This window comes from Carassius gibelio, chromosome B13 (genome assembly GCF_023724105.1).
Source record: "Carassius gibelio isolate Cgi1373 ecotype wild population from Czech Republic chromosome B13, carGib1.2-hapl.c, whole genome shotgun sequence".
NCBI lineage: Eukaryota > Metazoa > Chordata > Actinopteri > Cypriniformes > Cyprinidae > Carassius > Carassius gibelio.
In genome coordinates this window covers 24880347-24900537 of record NC_068408.1, presented here as the reverse complement: position 1 = coordinate 24900537, position 20191 = coordinate 24880347, and the positions used below count along the sequence as shown (strand labels likewise).

Here is a 20191-nt window from a genome sequence, read left to right as displayed (position 1 = left end):
CAACTAGCCCAAGTCTCTGCTGTATCACTTCCATCCCCAGGATCCAAAGGTGAATTATCACCAAAGCAGAGTTTAAAACTCATCATCATATTCTGCTGACCATCATGATGAGTTGTCATGAGGCTTTTTTGATAGCTTGGCTTTTATGTGCATAGCTCAACCGGAGCTGTCAGAATAGTTAATCAGGCCTCAGTGCTGAGGTTGAAGATTGCATATCCTCAGTGAACTCATCATCACGTTACAAGTAGTGGCCCGGTCTGGACTGTGGTTATGTAACGCAGCTGCACATTCATTTATTCGTTTGTGCGGCGTGCCATAAGATGGATTAAGCGGTGTCTCTGAGTTGTGTCAGTCCCAGCACGGGTGCATCATTTAGCTGTGCTCAGCATTTGAGTTCACAGGCACATTTCTGCACTGTGGCAGTACAGACTGTCCCCTCTACAGGCGCACACCCTCACTGCTGGGGTACCTGGCATAGACCCACTGAGAGAGAGAGAGAGAGAGAGAGAGAGAGAGAGAGAGAGAGTGGGCTGGTATCGGGAGATGACTGCATTTGGAACACAGCTGACCCATCGCTACACTCCTTGGTTACTGTTACTCACTCACTCACTCACTCACACAAACAATACAGAACAGAAGTAAATTAGAGATTTCTGTTATTTTAAACAAAATGTGCCCATAAATGGTAAAAATGAATGTAAGTCGAGGCATTTAAAAATATATAAATATGTATACGCATACTGTTTTGTACAACCACTTTAGAAGCTGAGGTAAATAATATATAAAAGGCGCACAGTGTCACACACACAAAGCACCGTCATTGTAACAAGCATGACACTAAAATAATGTAAAAACATGTAACAAAATGTACATAAATAATATGAAAGAAAACTAGATTAATATTAATAATATTAATAATATTCATTATTTCAATGAAAAGAAACATCAAGTGTGATTTTTTTTTTTTTCCAAAAAATGTTAACAACATTTTAATATAAAACAACATGAAATGTCCCATTGCGTAAATAGACACAGTACAGACCAAACATTTGGACACACCTTCTCATTCAAAGAGTTTTCTTTATTTTCATGACTATGAAAATTGTAGATTTACACTGAAGGCATCAAAACTATGAATTAACACATGTGGAATTATATATGGAATTATAAACATAACAAAAAAGTGTGAAACAACTGAAAATATGTCATATTGTAGGTTCTTCAAAGTAGCCACCTTTTGCTTTGATTACTGCTTTGCACACTCTTGGCTTTCTCTTGATGAGCTTCAAGAGGTAGTCACCTGAAATGGTCTTCCAACAGTCTTGAAGGAGTTCCCCGAGAGATGCTTAGCACTTGTTGGCCCTTTTGCCTTCTGTCTGCGGTCCAGCTCACCCCTAAACCATCTGGATTGGGTTCAGGTCCGGTGACTGTGGAGGCCAGGTCATCTGGAGCAGCACCCCATCACTCTCCTTCTTGGTCAAATAGCCCTTGATGCCTTCAGTGTGACTCTACAATTGTCATAGTCATGAAAATAAAGAAAACTCTTTGAATGAGAAGGTGTGTCCATACTTTTGGTCTGTACTGTATATATATATATATATATATATATATATATATATATATATATATATATATATATATTACAGTTTTACAGAGTAAAGGAATTTTACCATAGCATTTTTACAGTTTTTACTGTTAAATTGGTATTAATTTACCTTGGAGCAATCGTACTGTAAATGTGTACTGTAAATTTTAATTATATTTTTGATTGTGAGTGTGTTTGTGTGTGTGTGTGTGTGTGTGTGTGTAACCTTAGACTGTGCCAGATAGAGTGTCACTATAATTATACTGTAAATCACTTTGGATAAATCACAACCTGCTAATTAGTTTTAGTTTTATATTTAACTAGGCTTGTACACTGTAAAGGCTCTTATTTTAAGGAGCTTTTTGTAACTGATAAAGATGTCATGAATGCTTTATAATGTTTCTAATGTTTTGTTTTTTTTAGATTTTTTTCTTCTCAAAAATCTAATCAAATCTAAGACTATCAGAGTGAAGAACAACTTCTGCCCAACTGCAGCCTGCATACTTGTTATAATGAGCAACTGTTAGCTGCTGTACACTGAAGACAAAGTGTAATGTCTTTTTTTTTTATATATATATATATATGTTCTGTTATGTATAATTAAATTAAAAGTAACATTTTTAAAATGAAGCTAGCCAGTATTTGTTCTAAAGAAATAATAAGCTGGTGTCAAACCAAAATACAGTTTATTTTTTTATTTTTATTTTTTTTCTTTATTTTTTCCTCTGACAGAATTTGCTTCTAGACAAACTGAAAAAAGAAAAGAAAAGAAGAACAGGTTTAAAACATAATCCATGATTTTCAATTATAAATTTTATATAAAAATCTAATTATTTTTAGTGTAGTTAAATGGATACTCCAACCCAAAATGAAAATGTTATTATTAATCACTTACCCCCGTGTTGTTCCAAACTCGTAAAAGCTTAATTTGTCTTCAGAACACAATTTAAGATATTTTGGATGAAAACCGGGAGGCTTGTGACTGTCCCATAGACTGCCAAATAAGTTACACTTTCAAGGTCCAGAAAAGTTCGAAAAGCATCGTCACAATAGTCTATCTGCCATTAGTAGTTCAACCATAACATTATGAAGTGACAAGAATACTTTTTGTATGTGAATAAAACAAAAATAATGACTTTATTCAACAATTCCTTTGTCAACAGTCTCCTCTGTGTCTCTCCATATCACTGTATGCTGCGTATGATCAGTGTTGCCAAATGCTTTCAATTAAAAGTAGCGAAAACTGGTAGCTAAATCTCACTAGATGACATCATAATGGTAAATTCACTGATCTATGTAAAGATGAATGTAGATCAGTGGGCAAGATCAGAACTTAGAAAAGAAGGTTTGTCCAACAAGTTGCTATATTTGTTCCTAAACTGTTAAAAAAAGTCTCAACAGCGCCAGGGAAGTTGCTAAATCTAGCTACAAAGTAGCTAAATTGGCAACACTGTGTACGCTCTTCTGTGTCAGTCGCGCCACAAGGATGCAAGGTTTAGAGCATTATCAAATTAGCCAAAATATTTAAACAAAGAGACAATAACCAGTTGCATGTAGCTCTTTGTAGATGATAGGTTTTCAAAATTCTGCTGAAATCTGTCAAGCTTTCTGCAGGTTCCACATGGACCTGTGATTCTTTTTTTTTTTTTTATATATATATTTTGTATATTACGCATTTTTGCAAAAAAGCACATCATAAATGGATATGGCAATGAAATTCTACACTAATGATCACACCATCTGAACACGTTTCCTTGACCTGTTTACTACTGCTATTCATAATCCCAGCTGGCATCATATCACCAAATATGTTTAAACACACAGCTTTATAGCAAAAGCATTTGTTTATTTCCCTCTGAGTCGTGCCATCTGTTGCTTTTGCAGGATGACAGCATCTTAAAGGAGTTTGATATCAGCCATCATGTGAAGGAGGGCTTTGAGAAAGCAGACCCGTCACAGTTTGAGCTGCTCAGGGTGTTGGGTCAGGGCTCCTACGGAAAGGTGAGCTTTGAAAATCCTGCATCTGACTTTTTCTCTGTTTGGTACTATAATGCAGTCTCATCGATTGCTAAAATTAGATATGCCATTTGTTTGGATCTACTTTAGTTAATGCAAATGGAGTTTGGGGTAATGGATGTAAAACCATTTTCAGTGTCCTTTTAAACCCTTCAGTTGAACTTTACAGAGTCAGGATTTACATTACATAATTTGAAATGATTATCCCATGTCTTAAAGCAAAAAATAACAGCCTGTTCTAAAAAAAATAGTAAGCTGTATGTAGGCAGCACATTATAATTGCATGATAAACACATGGGCCATTTAGTAAGGTTGGCTGCATAATCAGAGATACTTTTGAAAGAAATTGTAAGATAGCATTCACAGATGTATTTATTTATTTTCAGCAGAGAGGGCAGTCACAGCATGCAATGCATTGATCTAAAATAAATGTTTAATAGAGTACTGCATTGTTAGCTTAGCAACATGCTAATGCCAAATTCCTCTGAAATCAATTGTGTGTTGACGTATCTAGGTTATTTATATGAGTTCCTTCCTATTTAGAATATCTTAGATTAATCATTCATGTTAAGTGTTAGTTAGGATGTTGCTTATTAGCTGGTTGTGTTGTGTTTAGAAGTCACATAATACTGTAGCTGTATGTGAAGAAGACTTTTGAAATTTTAGCCTTGATGCCTTAAAATGCTGGCTGCACAGGGAGTTTTAGAGCATGTAAACAATGTCTGTCAGTCTTTACACAAAGATGTCATAGATCTTAAAACTACTTCACATATACTGTCATCTTTTATGGTGTTTTATCACCTTTTTGGAGCTTGACAGCCCCTGGACTCTGACTAAGGACTTGTTTACACCTGGACGCTTGTGTGTTTTAAGCAATCTGATATTTATCTGATTTGTTAAAACGGTTCCATTTATACTAAATGTGTTTTCACAAAAATAAAAATAAATCTGATCTTCAATTCCTATGCTATATGCAAATTCAATGAAACGTCAATCAAAAAACATCAATGAAAGCAACCGATATGAGCTGCATTTGATTTATCATCAAGCCCTAAGATCAAAGCAGACCGCGCGAGAGAGAGTGGCACAGGTAAAATAATCTAGTCTTACTGCTTTTTACAAAGATAAGAGTGTATTTAGCATCTGCAACTTACTTTCAGTTTCATTTGCGTCAGTTTGTGTGTCAGCTTGCTAAAGAGATACTCAGATGCTTATCTGTGGTGATGTGTGTTGCTGTCATATCCGGCTAAAACGTCATATAGCCTATATTAGACGATTTTACACTTATTTTTTTAACATTTTGGGAGGTGCAAAATTTACATATGTGGTTTCAACACCCTTTGTGTGTTTTTTTTTTTTTTTTTTTTTTTGCCTTACGTTTTATTTTACAGGTGTTCTTGGTTAGAAAAATCAAAGGTTCAGACACAGGACAACTCTATGCCATGAAGGTCTTAAAAAAAGCAACATTAAAAGGTAAAACTGATGCTTAAGTATGTGCTCTGAATTGTGATTTCTAGTGTACAATTTGTGTGCTTTGCATTTGTCAATCTTTCCCTAGCATGCATTGATGTAAAAGCTTCAGTTATTATTTCACCGCAGCATGACATCTAACCTGTGAGTCATAACTGAGCTGCTAGGAGGCCTGAATGCTCTGCTCTCTAATTGATTTTTAAGGAGTATCTGAATCATCAGATTGTTTAACATGGGGAAAAGGTCCCCCTCAGATACCCAGGCAATTTTCCCGAGTGACAGTTTTTCATTACTGTGCACTTCAGATCCGTAGCTTCCCTGGAACAAAGACAATGAATTAATCTCAAACAACGAACAAAGCAGATAAACCTGAAGCCTTAAGCAGCAAACTTGACTTTCCTAATCACCTTTGTTTTTACACAACAAACACAGACACAAAACAGCAGTTATCATAGTGATTCATTATGCTTGGTTTGGAGTGGTAGTTTATTTCCCAACCTGTTCACAACCCACATAACTTACTCACTTAGTATAACCATGGTTACATCCCAAAGTCTTGGCTCTCGGCGGACGATGTTGTGCGAGTTTTTCATGTGCGTGTGAATGAAAATAACAGTATTGGTAACTGTGGCACCTTACTGTAAGACCACAGCAATGCTGCAGCTGTAACGTAAGACATACCCATTCATTGTAAAGCACCGTATGAATGACCTGTCAAAGGTTTGTAGTTAAGTCCTGCAGGTTTAAAGGTCATGTCTGTAATGTTTTGATACTAATATTCATAGAAGCAACTAAGAACAGGTCATTCATGTAAACACTGACTTTAAAAAATAATATAAATCATATATCAGGCACAGTTCAGATAATTTTGCATGCATGTAAACATCAAAAAGAATGAGATCTGATATTTTACATGTGGTTTTATATGGTGCATATCTAATTACTGTACTTGTGTCTAAATGCCCATATCCGATCTTTTCTTAATGACTGTGTTTAATAATCACTGTAATGTAATACTCATTTAGACATCTGCATATCCAAACTAGGATCTTGGGAGCTACAAGATGGCAGGCAGCTTTAAAAATTTGTCAAGTGCACAACTTATTAATAGGGTGACAAATTATTAGTTTTTCTGCAAACATTTAAACCAATGAGTAGTAACCACTACAACATTCATATGAAGATGCTGTCAGGTTATTTGTGGTCATTAAAACCCATTAACTGAATTGCCATTATTTGGTAGAAATCCATATAAATGTCACAGGCATTATCTTGTTCTGGAGTGCGTTTCACAAAAACAACTATGGTTGCAAGTTTCGTCATTACCAATATAGTTCAGTGGAACTTTTGACCATAGTTAGCTAACAATGCTTTTGGAAACATACCCCAGTTTAGCTTCTAATCATTGTTTTCTTTGTCACTTTTCCTGAGTTGGTAGTTTGTTGCCATAGTTTCTAATTAGTTTCACACCTGTTCCCTGTTCTGTTGATTATCATCAGTGATGTGTGTATTTAAGCCTCGGTTCTGTGTACATTGTTGATGTGAGATGTGTGCTGTGTTTATTAAAGTCTTGTTTCATGTTCATTCTGCGTCACGAATGATCCCTTTTGGGATTTTACTACTTCCTAACCATGACAATAAGACTGCCGGAGTATGCCAGTATTAATAGAAATTCGGGCTGTCAAAATAGCTGAAAAACTAAATTCTAATTTTGTACTTAAATATTATCAGAATTCCAATTATATTCTAATTTCAAATGCATAATTTCAGTTAGGGTGAAGATAAGCTTTCGGCTTCTCTTCTGAGGCCACAAAAGGGCGCATCGAGCAAAATATTACTAATGCACGTTTATTTAAAGCATAAGAAAACATGACTGTGGAAGAAAAAAAAACATAATATTTAAAAGAATGTTTATAAACCAATTATAATTAATTAAGTTGCTTAAACAACTATAAACAAAACAGTGTCATGTAAGCATGCATAGTTTAATACAAAGGGCGGAGAGCCAGTCACGCAGATTACATTTTTTTTTATTTAAAAACATGAGATGCAGTGGGATGGGGAACAAAAACCCACCATAAAGTCTTGAGATATGTTTTTAAAAAATTGAACTTACATTAATTTGACGTGGCTTTCTAAACATGCAGCTCTCTTGTGCGACATGCGAGTCCAACGGTGTCAGCTTGGTTTTAGTTTTGATTGTAAACAAGAGCTTCTCCACATTGATGTTCTCTTTTTTTTTCTACTGGCTGAATAGGCAACAAAACCTTATAATGCAATGACACTTACGTTGTCATCAAATCTCGAGAGCAACTGATATACTCGGAAACTCTTCTCACTCATAATAATGTTGTGGCATTCATGTGCGTTCAACTCGTAAATACGATCTATCCAACATGACTTTTGAACACACCATTCATCTCTGGTAGACTACAAATCTTTGAAAACTGTCAAAGTGTAGTACATGTTTATGTAGTGTTTCTTTACATAGTGACATCGCCAACTACTGGCCTGGCATGCATACTACAGCATCTTCATTTGTTTTTGCAGATCAGCGTGAATGGGGATAATTTTTGGCACATTTAGAATGTACATAACATTTTTTGACTGAACACTGAACTTTCATGTTCAGATGATCTGTGCTTTGCCATTTACTGTGCACTTGTGTGTTTTTGTCAAGGGAATTAATAAGAGTGAATCAATTATTTGTGATTATTCATTCAACATTTTATTTGTAATGCCTCTGCGTTTTGTTTCTATGTATTTTAAGTGCGGGACAGAGTGAGATCGAAAATGGAGAGAGACATTCTTGCAGAAGTGAATCATCCCTTCATTGTCAAACTCCACTATGGTGAGTTTTTTTTTTTTCCATTTCTCAAGAGGAGACTGTAAGCAACAGAACTAGAACATTTACACAGGAACCCCCTGTGCACTGCTGAAATGACAATGTTGTGGAGTGACGAACTACATGTAGCAATGCTTCTAACTAAACAACATTCTACAGTTGTATGACGGCAGCTCAGATGTTTACACAGAACTATAGCAGTATAGTACTATAGCTTACAGTAATGAACTATCATGTATTTTTTTTTTTTTTCCATTAAAGATTATGTCTGATCTGATTGTAAAAATGTATTATATTATCTGATAATTATTTAATTAAAAATAGATTCCCAGTAGCTTGACTGCAGCATTTAAACTGAGTGGCATGTAACTCTTCAGGTTTTTTTTTTTTTTTTTTTTGTGCTTCTGAAAATAACTGCTTAAATGTCACCTTTGTTGCTTTTCCACTCAGCCTTTCAGACAGAAGGAAAGCTGTACCTTATATTGGACTTTCTCAGAGGGGGAGATCTTTTCACACGCCTCTCAAAAGAGGTCAGTTTTTATGAAATAGCTCGAGTCAACTAAATATTTCTGCTGTTACTATACAGGCAAACGTGGCATGCTTGTTTGGTTCTAAATGCTTCTATAAAAGGAATAAATAATTCAAAAATCATCTTTATATCATAATTTTATGTTGTTGTCATTCCCAAATACTGGGTGCGTATACCTGGTGTGCAAAATAAAATATAAAAAATAAAATAAAAATAAAAACCAAAATAAAAAATAAGTCAACAAGTTCAGACCGCTCATTTGCATAAAGACATGGCATTGCAACCCGCCAAAATAAAAGCTTGCCGATTTTATGTTTGAAAATGATGAAAATTCATTAAAAAAGTTAATGTTAGCATTGTATTTTTAAGTACAAATATAATAGTGTTATCACACTGATTATTATGTTTATTGTTTTATTAAAATCAAAAAATGCAATAATACTTTAATGACTATTTTTATTTATTTCATTTATACTGTTATATTTATTGAGTCACACTGTGTGCAGTGTAAGAAACAATCCAAATCTCCACCTTTATTTTCTCCATGGTACACAAAAGAAGATGTTTTTAACAATGCGCTTGCTGCACTTTTCGAGTGAGAGTCAATGGGAAGAGATGTGTTTGTGTTTTGTTCTCCTGGGGAGACAGTCGTAAATATAGGTTTGGGATGACATGACAGTGAGTAAATGAGTAGACAGTTATAATACCAGTTTGTGTCCACTCATTATAGTTTGAGTTGCTATTGCTCAGTGATAGGCTGTAAACATTTGGTCATTCAGTGATGACCAAAACATCCACATGTGCATTATGAACTGTAATGAAGATATCATTTGGTCTGAATGCCTTGGTAATTAAAGGCATGTCTAGCATCTATTTTCTGATGGGTGGTGTAATTGGTCTCTCTTAGCCCTAACTCAACTGTAATTCTCCTTAATGGAGTGTTTGATTTTCTTGATCACATCACTTTCTTATCTTCTTAAACTTTCCTCAAGGATCTGTTTCTTTCACGCTTGGGAACAAATCTGATTATTGATCTCTTGACAGCAAAGCCTTTCTGAGCTGTGAATCACACATTAAAGCAGCAGAGACTATCACAGTGGAAAATGATCAATGCTGATAAGGATTAAGGGGAAATAATTTGTTTTACATTGATTAGCACAGTTTGTGTCTGGCAGTTGTATAGAGTTTGTAATTTATCCCCTGCTGAAGATATTCTCATCCACTGAAAACAAGGACATGTGTGTGTGTGTGTGTGTGTCATATTTATAACAGAGTTCTTTAACCAATAAGTCAGTGGTTTAATGCTATAAAAAGTACATGCGGCAAACCACCTACTGTAGAATAACTTTGTTGCCGTGGCAATCGGAAGAGAGATGACAAGGTTTATTTAAAAGCATAATCTTGGGCTTTTAAGATGTGACATCATCGCGTGTGCTCGTTGTTATACTGATAGGCAATGTACTGTTTTCCCCAAATGATGACATCTATTTCTGTGCTACAGACGTGTGCACTGAAGGTTCAAGGCACAGAAGCGTTTATGGCTGAAAGCAAGAAAGAATTGTTTGCATTATCTATGACAAGGCCAGTATTTTATAAAAAAAATAAAATAAAAACCTTAGCAGATGCCTCATACTGAGTGCATGTTCTTTATTTTATTTTATTTTCATTTATGGAAATCAGTTGTTGCTAAGTCAAGCATTATTACTACGGCCCATACTTCTAGTTTAAACAAACCCATAAGCCTAAGTTTTGTAAATGGGTTGATACCTCAAATCATGCAGCTTATTGAGGATATGTGTGCTATTGCTTATGCCCAGACTTGTGATTTGCATGTGATGGATGATAATAATAATAATAATAATAATAATATCAGAGTTTATAAAGCTCTTTTGACTTGGGTGAGTAGGCAACCTCTTAAAATAGCCCGTCAGTGCTGTAGAAACCACTCAGAGCTTCTTGATAGCTACCCAGAATGCCCTAGCAACATGACACAAGCTCACATTTTCTTCTAAAATATATGTAAATTGTGTTATGTGCCATTTATAGATTCAGTTTAGATTGGGTTTACACACATTATTCCCTGTGGGACTCTCCCACTCAAATGCATTTTGTTGTTCTGCGTTTGAAAATCTCCAGCACGTAGAACGACTTCACCCCAGTATCGGGCCTCTCTGTTGAAAACAGCCCCACACTTATCTGGAGCAGACGTTTCCTTCAGACATTGATTAATGTGACTCGTTCGCTCAGCTAAACATGCTGTTTTCTCCACCTGTCTGGGCTTTATTTTGCACGTCATTCTTCATCAGTCACATCATTCTGTCTTTATTCTGGTTGCGTAGAGAGAGTTGTATTTATTAATTGGCTGTGGAGGTCTTTGTGTCATTTTAACATCATATAGAACACTTTGCTTTAGGATAACGAGATTATATGCAATCAGGCATGAATTGTTGAAATCACTTCTCTCCACCAGGCCTTTTTAAATTAATAATTAACTGGTGTAATTTTAGAAAATGAAAACGATTTGCCAAGTTTTCAATCAGCAAAAGGGGATTGAATCACATCTACGATCAGTCACTCACAGGAAATCGAGAACCTTTTTTATTAATTTTATTTATTTGATATAATTTCTTTAAAATGGAAACCTTTTGTAACAATATGCATTACTATTCAAAAGGTTGTGTTTTATTTCCTTCGAAATAAATATTTGTATTTAGTGTGAATTTGTTAAATTGATTAAAAAAATAAGGATAGTAATGACTTATATAGTTACAAAATAATTCTAATTTGAATAAATGCTGTTCTTTTTTACTTTTTATTCATCAAAGAATCCTGAAAAAAAGTATCACAGGATCCAAAAATATTAAGCAGTTTCCAACGTTGATAACCAATCAGTATATTAGAATGATATCTGAAGGATGTAGTAGTAATCAAGTAGTAATGACTGATAAAAATTCAGCTTTGCATCACAGAAATAAATTATATTTTAACGTATATGAATGTAGAAAACACTACTTTAAATTGCAAATATATTTCACAATATTACTGTTATTTGATATAAAAAAATGCAGCCTTGATGTGCAGAATAAACGTATTTTCTTCATTAAAGCTGTTTATTTTTTTGTATTTATTTGACTGGAACAATGCACATCAATAATACATAGATGTACAATGTGCCAGAATTAGCCAGAAGGCTATTTTGCATATGCAGTCCCTGGACTGATGGTAAAATTGTCACCCTAAAAAAACCTATATATAATACATACATACGTTATAATACACATAAAGTTATGCATAAAACATACTGTGTAATTCTATCCCAACACAATAAAAATCATCATCCGCTTAAATATTATATTATAAATAGTACCAACAAATTAACATCAGTTCACTCATACACATACAATCCAACTATTAGACAATATCAGAATCAGAGTGAGTTTTATTGTCATAATAATAGATAAATAATATGTCAAAAAAAAAATAATAATAATAAAAATATACAAAATAGACAATGCACAAAAAGCCAAAAAATAAATATAATATAGACAGTTATGATGTACAGGTATGATGTGTGCAAATTTGAAATGTAAACGAGTATGGTGTTAAATGGGTAGAACAACAGTTTGCCAAAAAAAAGCACAAACAAAATATAATATATACAATTATGATGTACATGTAAAATGTGTGCAAGTTTAAAAAGTAGGCAAGCAATATACAAATAAAACTGATATAAAATCAATAATAATATAAGCATACAGACAAACCTTAATCATTCAGTCAGTACTAAACCAAACAACCTCATACATAGCATAAAAAAAAACTGGTAGAGTGTAAGTTTTAGTGTCTAAAATTAATGTTGAAAACGTTGTCTCTCTATTAACTTCTTCTGATGTGCAGTCTTGTACCTTTTGGTGCCGATAAAAGTTTGATCCTGGCTTATAATAAGATGATTTTATTTATATGGGAAAATGAATGGGGAAGATACTTGAGAAACGCAGGACGATGATGGCTGGGCGCTGGTGTATAATTATTATAAACAGTGAATAGCCTTAAGTTTAATTACAACCATAAACTGTTTTTGCTAGATTGCTAGTGCTATGCAAGTGTTTTTAGGGTGAGTGACATTCTCATCTCACTCTGAAGATCATTTTGTTGGACGAAAATGTGTAACGATAGCTACACTTTACATAAAGAGCAACTCCTGCACATTTACTTCCTCTGACTAATCAGACTCTCTGTAAGTGTGAATTAAAAAATGAACTGGAGCACTTTTACCGAGATATTTGTGCACTTGATTCAATTTGGATTCTCTGCACAGAAGCGTGCCTGGGATGTGAGACGTAAATTAATTACCTCTGGTGCTCAGATCTCTCATCTGGCTGCAACAGCTGCTGCTCTCCTGGCTGGAACTTGTTACGCCAATCTACTCTCCTCAATATGGCACTCTCTGTCCCCTGATGCTCTCCACACAGTCGAAATAAATCTCCCGGTGATTCAAATTAGCTTGGAAAAGAGCAGTTTGTGGACTTCCAAATGTAAGAACACACTGTGTTATTGCAGTCACTGCTGGCCAGGTTCTGCTTTAAAGGAATATGCTGAGTTATTTACAACTGCCTTTTATTTTAAGTGCATTAGCAATAATATGATTCCCATTTGATTTTGTGAACTGCAGGTACAAGAGACTTACTGCATAGACATTCATTTATAACTCAGAACTATCTGCCAAATAAAAATGCTATTTTAAGAAATGCCACGCAATATGGTATGACATCATTTCACGTCGAGGTTGACTTGTTCACTTATTTAATAAACACAGGTAAGACCCAAAAGAGCTGGTTTCCTATTAACCTATACAGTACATTTTAGGTAAAGCATTAGCTAAATAAAAATCTAGATTTTGGTCTTGTGGATGCTTGGATCCCCACTTCAATGCAAATATTTTTTCTCCAGGTGAAAATCATAAGCCTAATTTCTACGAAAAGTAATAATACATCTCTCTTCAAATAAGCCGCATGATTTGAGGTATGATTTGTGTCCAGGATAAATAACATGACAAAATGTAATTACTCATTTATGATGTTTTTTTTTTTTGTTTGTTTGTTTTTTTTTCTAGGTAATGTTTACTGAGGAAGATGTGAAGTTCTATTTGGCTGAGTTGGCCTTGGCTTTGGATCATCTTCATAGTCTGGGCATCATCTACCGTGATCTTAAACCAGAGAAGTAAGACCAAACCCCATGTATTATCAGTAAACAGCAATCATGTGTTCTAATTTACTCTGCAGCCTACTTAAGTGCCCTAGATAGTGACCTTATGCCTGTAAGACCACAAGAGTGACCTTGTGTTGATAACCTCAGCATGACTTCGATTGGACGTAATGCTCAGGAGGGCTTAAGTCCTGCATTTTCAAGCAGCAGTATAATCCACATCTGGATTAGAGTCAAAAGAACTCTGTGATACTCTCATGTAATTACAGTCATAATTCAGAGGTTCAGACTGGGTGATGAGAGCGTCCTGTTTCTTTGGTGCAGTTACAGCAGCATCTGTTTTCTGTCCTTCTGCTGGATTCAGAGGGCTTGGCAAAGCTTATTCCCTAACATTACACTGAAATGTGTACAGTATAGACGAGCTGTACTACAGTATTGTATAATCTAGCACATCATTGAGATGTTTTGTTCCAAAAGAGAAAAAAAGAAAAGAAAAAATAACATTCTGAGTCCACTTTAGACATTCTACTAACAGTAAGTAACTTTGCAACTGCATGTCAACAAGCAATCATCAGAGGATTTGTAGACTATCTGCTTAAAATCTACCACAGCATACAACATACTATGAAAACTTTGCAAGAATGTCAATTTATTCTACAAACCCTAGCCTAACAGTCTACTCCGAGAGTTAGTAGACATGTAGTTGCAAATAAACAAAAAAAGCTGACGTGTAGTTGCAAAGTTACTTATAGATAGTAGAATGTCTAAAGTTGACTCAAAATAAAGTGTAACAAAAAAACCTATGGGTTATCAACAAACAGAGAGTTCTTATGAGACCTCTTATAGAGAAAAGGATAAACTAATCATTAAGCTTGTCCATTATTGAATTTATTGTAGTAAACAAGGTAACCACATGAGTAGGCTAGCATAATCAATGTCATTCTTAAGAACCATTCCTGACCTAGACCAGCAGAAAAACATCCTTATTGTTGAGCCATGATAGCCTTACTATAATCCTTCCTGTGCTCCCACTTACAATAATGCTCTTTCATGGCATGTCTCTCTCATATCTACTCAAACAATGGGCCGAAACCAATGTCATCTGCACTCTGAATTGGCTCATGTGGGAGATTCATTGCTGGAAATAATGAAAGGGACACTCCATACGCTGGAAGAGCTATTTCTCCTTGCTCTTGTCTGAGAAGGTGAAAATGGAGGTGGCCTGAGAGCAGGTCTCGCTGGAGCGCTCTATTTCTCTTAAGGGCACGCTGCTCTGAGACCTGTCATAGGTGATTAATGGTATATAGGCAGAGGCAACCCAAAGGACACTGCACCAGTACATTCATTAAGAAAATATACGCTCAATCCTTTCACCCCTACACACTTACAAGAGCTTTAAAGGAAGTGTAGCGTTTACCTCGTTGAGCTATGGTATTCTTGATTGTGGTATTTAATTATATTTTTATATATATTTTAATTTCATTCAATGTTATTATTATTTTATTTACACATACAGTGGTGGCCAAAGTGATTAGAACACTTTTTAGAGTATTTTCACCAGCTAAAAGAAAAAAATGGTTTAGGTCAGTTATTTTATTTTGCTGTAGTGTGTCAGTAGAAAATATCAGTTTGCATTTCTAAAAAGAAAAAAAAAAGAACAGAAAGTGTAACATTATGATACCTTCAGAGTATCAGTACAGTACAGTAATACAGTTATATAGAAATTAAGTGTAATCCACTGTTGTTTCACCTTCCCAGCATTCTCCTTGATGAAGAAGGCCACATAAAGATCACAGGTAAGCAGGATTTGTTTCATGCGCTCTCACCACATGACCCAACTCTTTGTTTGTCATCGATCGAAGGCACAGTGTGTTGATGGTTTAATATCTTCTCTGCACTCTCAGATTTTGGCCTGAGCAAAGAGGCAATCGACCATGACAAACGAGCGTACTCGTTCTGTGGGACCATTGAGTACATGGCCCCAGAGGTGGTCAATAGACGAGGTCACGCTCAAAGTGCTGACTGGTGGTCCTTTGGTGTCTTAATGGTAAGTGTCCTTGCAGATTGTGAAGGATCATAGTGGGCTGTGTGAGCACTGCAGTGTTTTAGTGTTATGAGTGTGTGTAGCATTAGCCTGGGGCTCAAGGATAATGTGGCCGCAGCTCTGTGGGGTTCCCACAGTCCATTTTGGTACAAAATTACACATTACATTAGTTTGACTATGTTTTAATGTTATTTTAATGCATTAACTAGCCTTACTATGCTGCATTCCATTCAACTCAGAATTGTACATGTTGAACTGCATTTATTTTTGTATTTATTTTTTTATTTGAAGGTAAAAATGCAAAAAGGTCAGCAGTCAAAAAGACAGACAGACATTCAATCATATTTACTTGAAGCTACCAGTGTTCCAATATAAAATATTAAAGGGGTTTTGTATTTTACATAAAAATTATCATAATTTAGAAGTAACAGGCTATTTTCTGTCTGGTTCTTTACCCCCCTTTTCTGAATGCTCTGTTTGAATAGGCGTGGTAGATTGTAGACTTGATAATAAACGTCCACTGCTATGGTTGGCTAATTGTTGTGTGTCTTATCCTTCGAAGATGGACGCTTCCACGCTTTTGGGCTGAAACATAAAATAACTCATATATACACATTATAAATATCGAGCAATCTGTAAGAAGAGACAATGCAATAGTAATCACGTAATAAAACAGTTACTTACAATTGTGTGAGGTGACATTACTGTCAGGTCTAATATAGTTGGCATGTCATGGTGTGCCTACTATGAAGAGCGAGGAACTAGGAGCAAGGAAGAAAGAGAACGCAGGAGGATCATAACCAACTGTCTTTAATGACATCGAGGGAAACACACTTTCCAGAACAAATAGTTGACGTTGTCGTCATCCAATGCCGTCACCACGAAAGGGAGATCTCTATGTGCTAGTGTGATGAAGCATGCAGCGAGAAAACCAGAGAAAACACTATTAAAAAACAAAAACAAAAACTAGGAGAAAGGGCCCTGCTTACTTTTTGTTAGGTGCTGTCTTCTGTCATGGTGTGTCTACTGTGAGGAGCAAGGAACTAGGAGTCTTTAATGACATCAAGGGAAACACACTTAAGACACGGAATCGATGATCAAGACAGCACAGAAAACTCAAAACAAGAAACCCTTTAAATACACCCGAACTAGAGGAGGGACACAATGAGGAACACCTGAAATCAATAAACATAATTGAACATGAGGGAAAACTGGGTCACGGAAAGCACATGGGGAAGAAAACATGGAACGTAGGACTGACATGGCACAGTATCATCTTTTAATTAGCACAGCAATCTATCTGACAATCCCACATCAAATTGTGCCATGTTTGTAAATGAATGCATGGTAAAAGGACAGAGTTCTTACTGATGCTGTCTGGATCTTTTTTTAAAATAAAGTAAATTCACTACTTCCTAACATATTAGGATCAGATGGAAGGCAATGCAAAGACCACAGCTCTCCAGCTGGAGAGAACAGCAGTCCTTTTCTTCTGAGGGGTGTTCGTCCTTCCTTCATGTTCGTTTCTTCTCATCCTCATTCTTCTCATTCTCCACCTCCTTCTCATCCTCCTCCTCATTCTTATCATTATCTATCTCCTTCTCCATTTCCTTCTTCTCATCCTCTTCTTAATTCTTCTCATCCTCCTCCTCATTCTTCTCATTCTCCATCTCCTTCTCCATTTCCTTCTTCTCATCCTCCTCCTCATTCTTCTCATTCTCCATCTCCTTCTCCATTTCCTTCTTGTCATCCTCCTCCTCATGGTGCTCATCCTCCTCCTCATTCTCCTCCTCCTTGCAGTCAGTGTCGTATAATTTTATTTATTTGCTTATTAAATGTACGTTGAATGAAGTATACACTGGTTATAACCAACACTTCTATATTTAGCTGTAGATCATGCTGTAGACCATTACTCTGCCTCAGAAATCTGTCCAAAATCGGTTCATGAGGAGAAAACAGACATGTCAGCCAGACACTCTACTCTGTTAATGGCACTCTCGTGGTGCTCGCATACTTATCACAGATGAAGTAAATAAAATGCAGAATTGTCAAATACGTTGCGTTTCAGACGTTTGATGAGCACGGATACTTTATACTGCTTAATACAGCACCATATATTTCAAGAATAAAGTTCAACATGATCATATGCTGTTTAGATGCTAATACAGAGGGATAGATACGCTTTGATCTGTGTAGTTTGATGAATATCACTCAATACAACAGACGACTAATAAAACACAAATTTATGGCCATTATTGAAACTGGAAAATGTTGAATAAACCCAAAACACGTGATCGTTGTCATGTGGTGAATCTGGCCAATCGTGAAAAGCTGTTTCATCATTAGCGCTCCTGCAGTCACTCTGGATAAACTGCGGCGAGTGAGTCATGCAGCTGCACTCAAAACACTCTCGCGGTACTCACGCAGTCTCAAGTCGGACAATATTTCTTACCAGTATGCCTAATGCCTGATGCTCAGCGAGTCAGCTGCCTAAGATCGGATGCAGCCAGTACTTCTCATTAGAGATTCCTGATGGTTTTAGAGGATGGTTAGTCCTCATTGCCCCCTGTAGTTCACAGAATGGTACACCAGGGTTCTTATGCCTTCAAGTAAATCCAAGCACTTCCAAAGACATTTCAATTTCCAGCACTTTACGACTGACTAAATTACCTTTTTGCATACATACTCTTACCTTAGTTCAGCACACTCACGGATATCCCACAGTTTCCGCTGTTTATGATGGCCATGTTGGAGAGAGTCCAGTGAAGTGACGCATGATCTGAACACAACTGTAGCGTTCAATGCCGTGTGATTAATTATGATGCTGGGGAACCCTGCATAAGATTGTATGCATTGCCATCTTAGGATGTAGTTTAACTAAGGAGGGAATTTTTTTTTTAGCTTATATGCTCAAAGCGCACGCTCTCCCGTGGAAACAAAGACCTTCTAAAGTGTGTGGAGTGGGGCGGGATCCCCTACGGAAGATAGTAGTAGCGAAGGGTGCTCTTTTAACCAGCTAAAAGATCAGCATGCACCTTTAAAGCAGTACGCCATATGGTCAGACTCTAAATTAGGCAACAGCATTGCCCTTGTCGGATAACGTTTTAGCATTGGTACGAGCAAAATTTACGATCTGTACATTTAGTATCAAGCACTTATCAATACACTAGTTTGAGCAACATCAAATCACCGATTTAAGCCCAGTGTGTTGGAAATAGTCGGATAAGTTTGACGAAAGCATCCCCAATAGATGAGCCTGAAGGAGCAGCCCGTTGATATCAACAGGGTATATTTAACTGGTACTGTTACCGGTGTGGTAATATGATAGCATGCCTCGCAACATAACTGACAATTGGCTTGTACAATAGCAATGTCTGAAGCATGTTCACCAAAATAGCACTAGGCGATAAAATTAAACAACTTTGTTTAGCTTCGTGTAGACATCCAGAGATGAATTAAAGGTAGGGTGACCACCTGCTTATAAGCCCGAGGAGGGACAAGGGGTATGTTTCTGAGGAACAATGTGGGACACCTTGCGCGGAGGTGCCCCCACCCCATGGGCAGACTCACTGATAGTGGTTTACCCATTTCTAGCACATACCACCTTACATGGTATATTAATAATGCCCTATTCCCCTAAACATGTGTTATTGCTAATGTATGCTCATGACAGAATTGATAGATGCACTTCCACTTACGATTTACTTTAGCTATTTTTCATTACAATTTATTCACATTAAATAAATTATAATATGAAATTATAGGATTAAATTTAATTGTAGTTGCTCAACACCACAGGAACAGTTAAAAAAAAAAGTCTAACATCACAACTCAAGGGAAGGGAATTCACTCATTCACTAATCCCTATATAGTGTATGGCAGTTGAGTTCACTATATCAGGAGTGAACAAATAAATAAGTGAACGGATTCGGACAGTGACGTATAACCTACACTGCGCCACCTCAGTAAATTAGTCAAATGTTAAACTGAGTTATTGCCTACATAACATATTTTAATATAAACAATGTAGGAAAAACGTTAAAACAGAAATAATAAAGATGTAAACTTCATCTCTCATTCAAACTCGCTTGCTCCCGCTCTCGCAGTAGCGTGCTGAACTGTCAAGTAATGTTCGTTTGGCTGCCTTTGGCTCGAGGATATGGAGCGATATCGAACTTATTTTGAGCAAGCATTGATTATGCGTGACACAGTCTCAATTTGTGGGACGCATGAATTGGGCTTCAAACGCTGTGTGCTACGCAGGATGGGTGGTCACCCTAATTAAAGGTGAAATTGCCAGCTGTTCGTGGATGCTTTGATTTTTGTTGAATATCTAGTTTCTTCCAGCGGGGCAGCAGATCTTGTGTAAAGTTCTGAGTAGGTTGTATTAGTATGACTTTGACAAGCAATCGGGGGCAAAGTATCTACAGTATATCAAGTGCTCGCTCATATCAATTCAGTCCATTGCTTGACAAACAACACGGCGAATTCGCTTAA

General features: G+C 36.2%; 1 protein-coding gene across 1 annotated transcript in view; it reads left to right on the top strand.

Moving 5' to 3' along the window:
• The window catches only part of LOC127969796 (ribosomal protein S6 kinase alpha-2), a 49474-nt gene that overhangs the window by 9275 nt on the left and 20008 nt on the right, over window positions 1-20191 (top strand). Inside the window, exons 2-8 of the mRNA XM_052571897.1 lie at window positions 3470-3586; window positions 4993-5074; window positions 7842-7922; window positions 8367-8446; window positions 13559-13665; window positions 15409-15446; window positions 15555-15697. Coding sequence (XP_052427857.1) covers window positions 3470-3586; window positions 4993-5074; window positions 7842-7922; window positions 8367-8446; window positions 13559-13665; window positions 15409-15446; window positions 15555-15697 — 648 coding nt within the window. The remainder of the gene's footprint in view (window positions 1-3469; window positions 3587-4992; window positions 5075-7841; window positions 7923-8366; window positions 8447-13558; window positions 13666-15408; window positions 15447-15554; window positions 15698-20191) is intronic.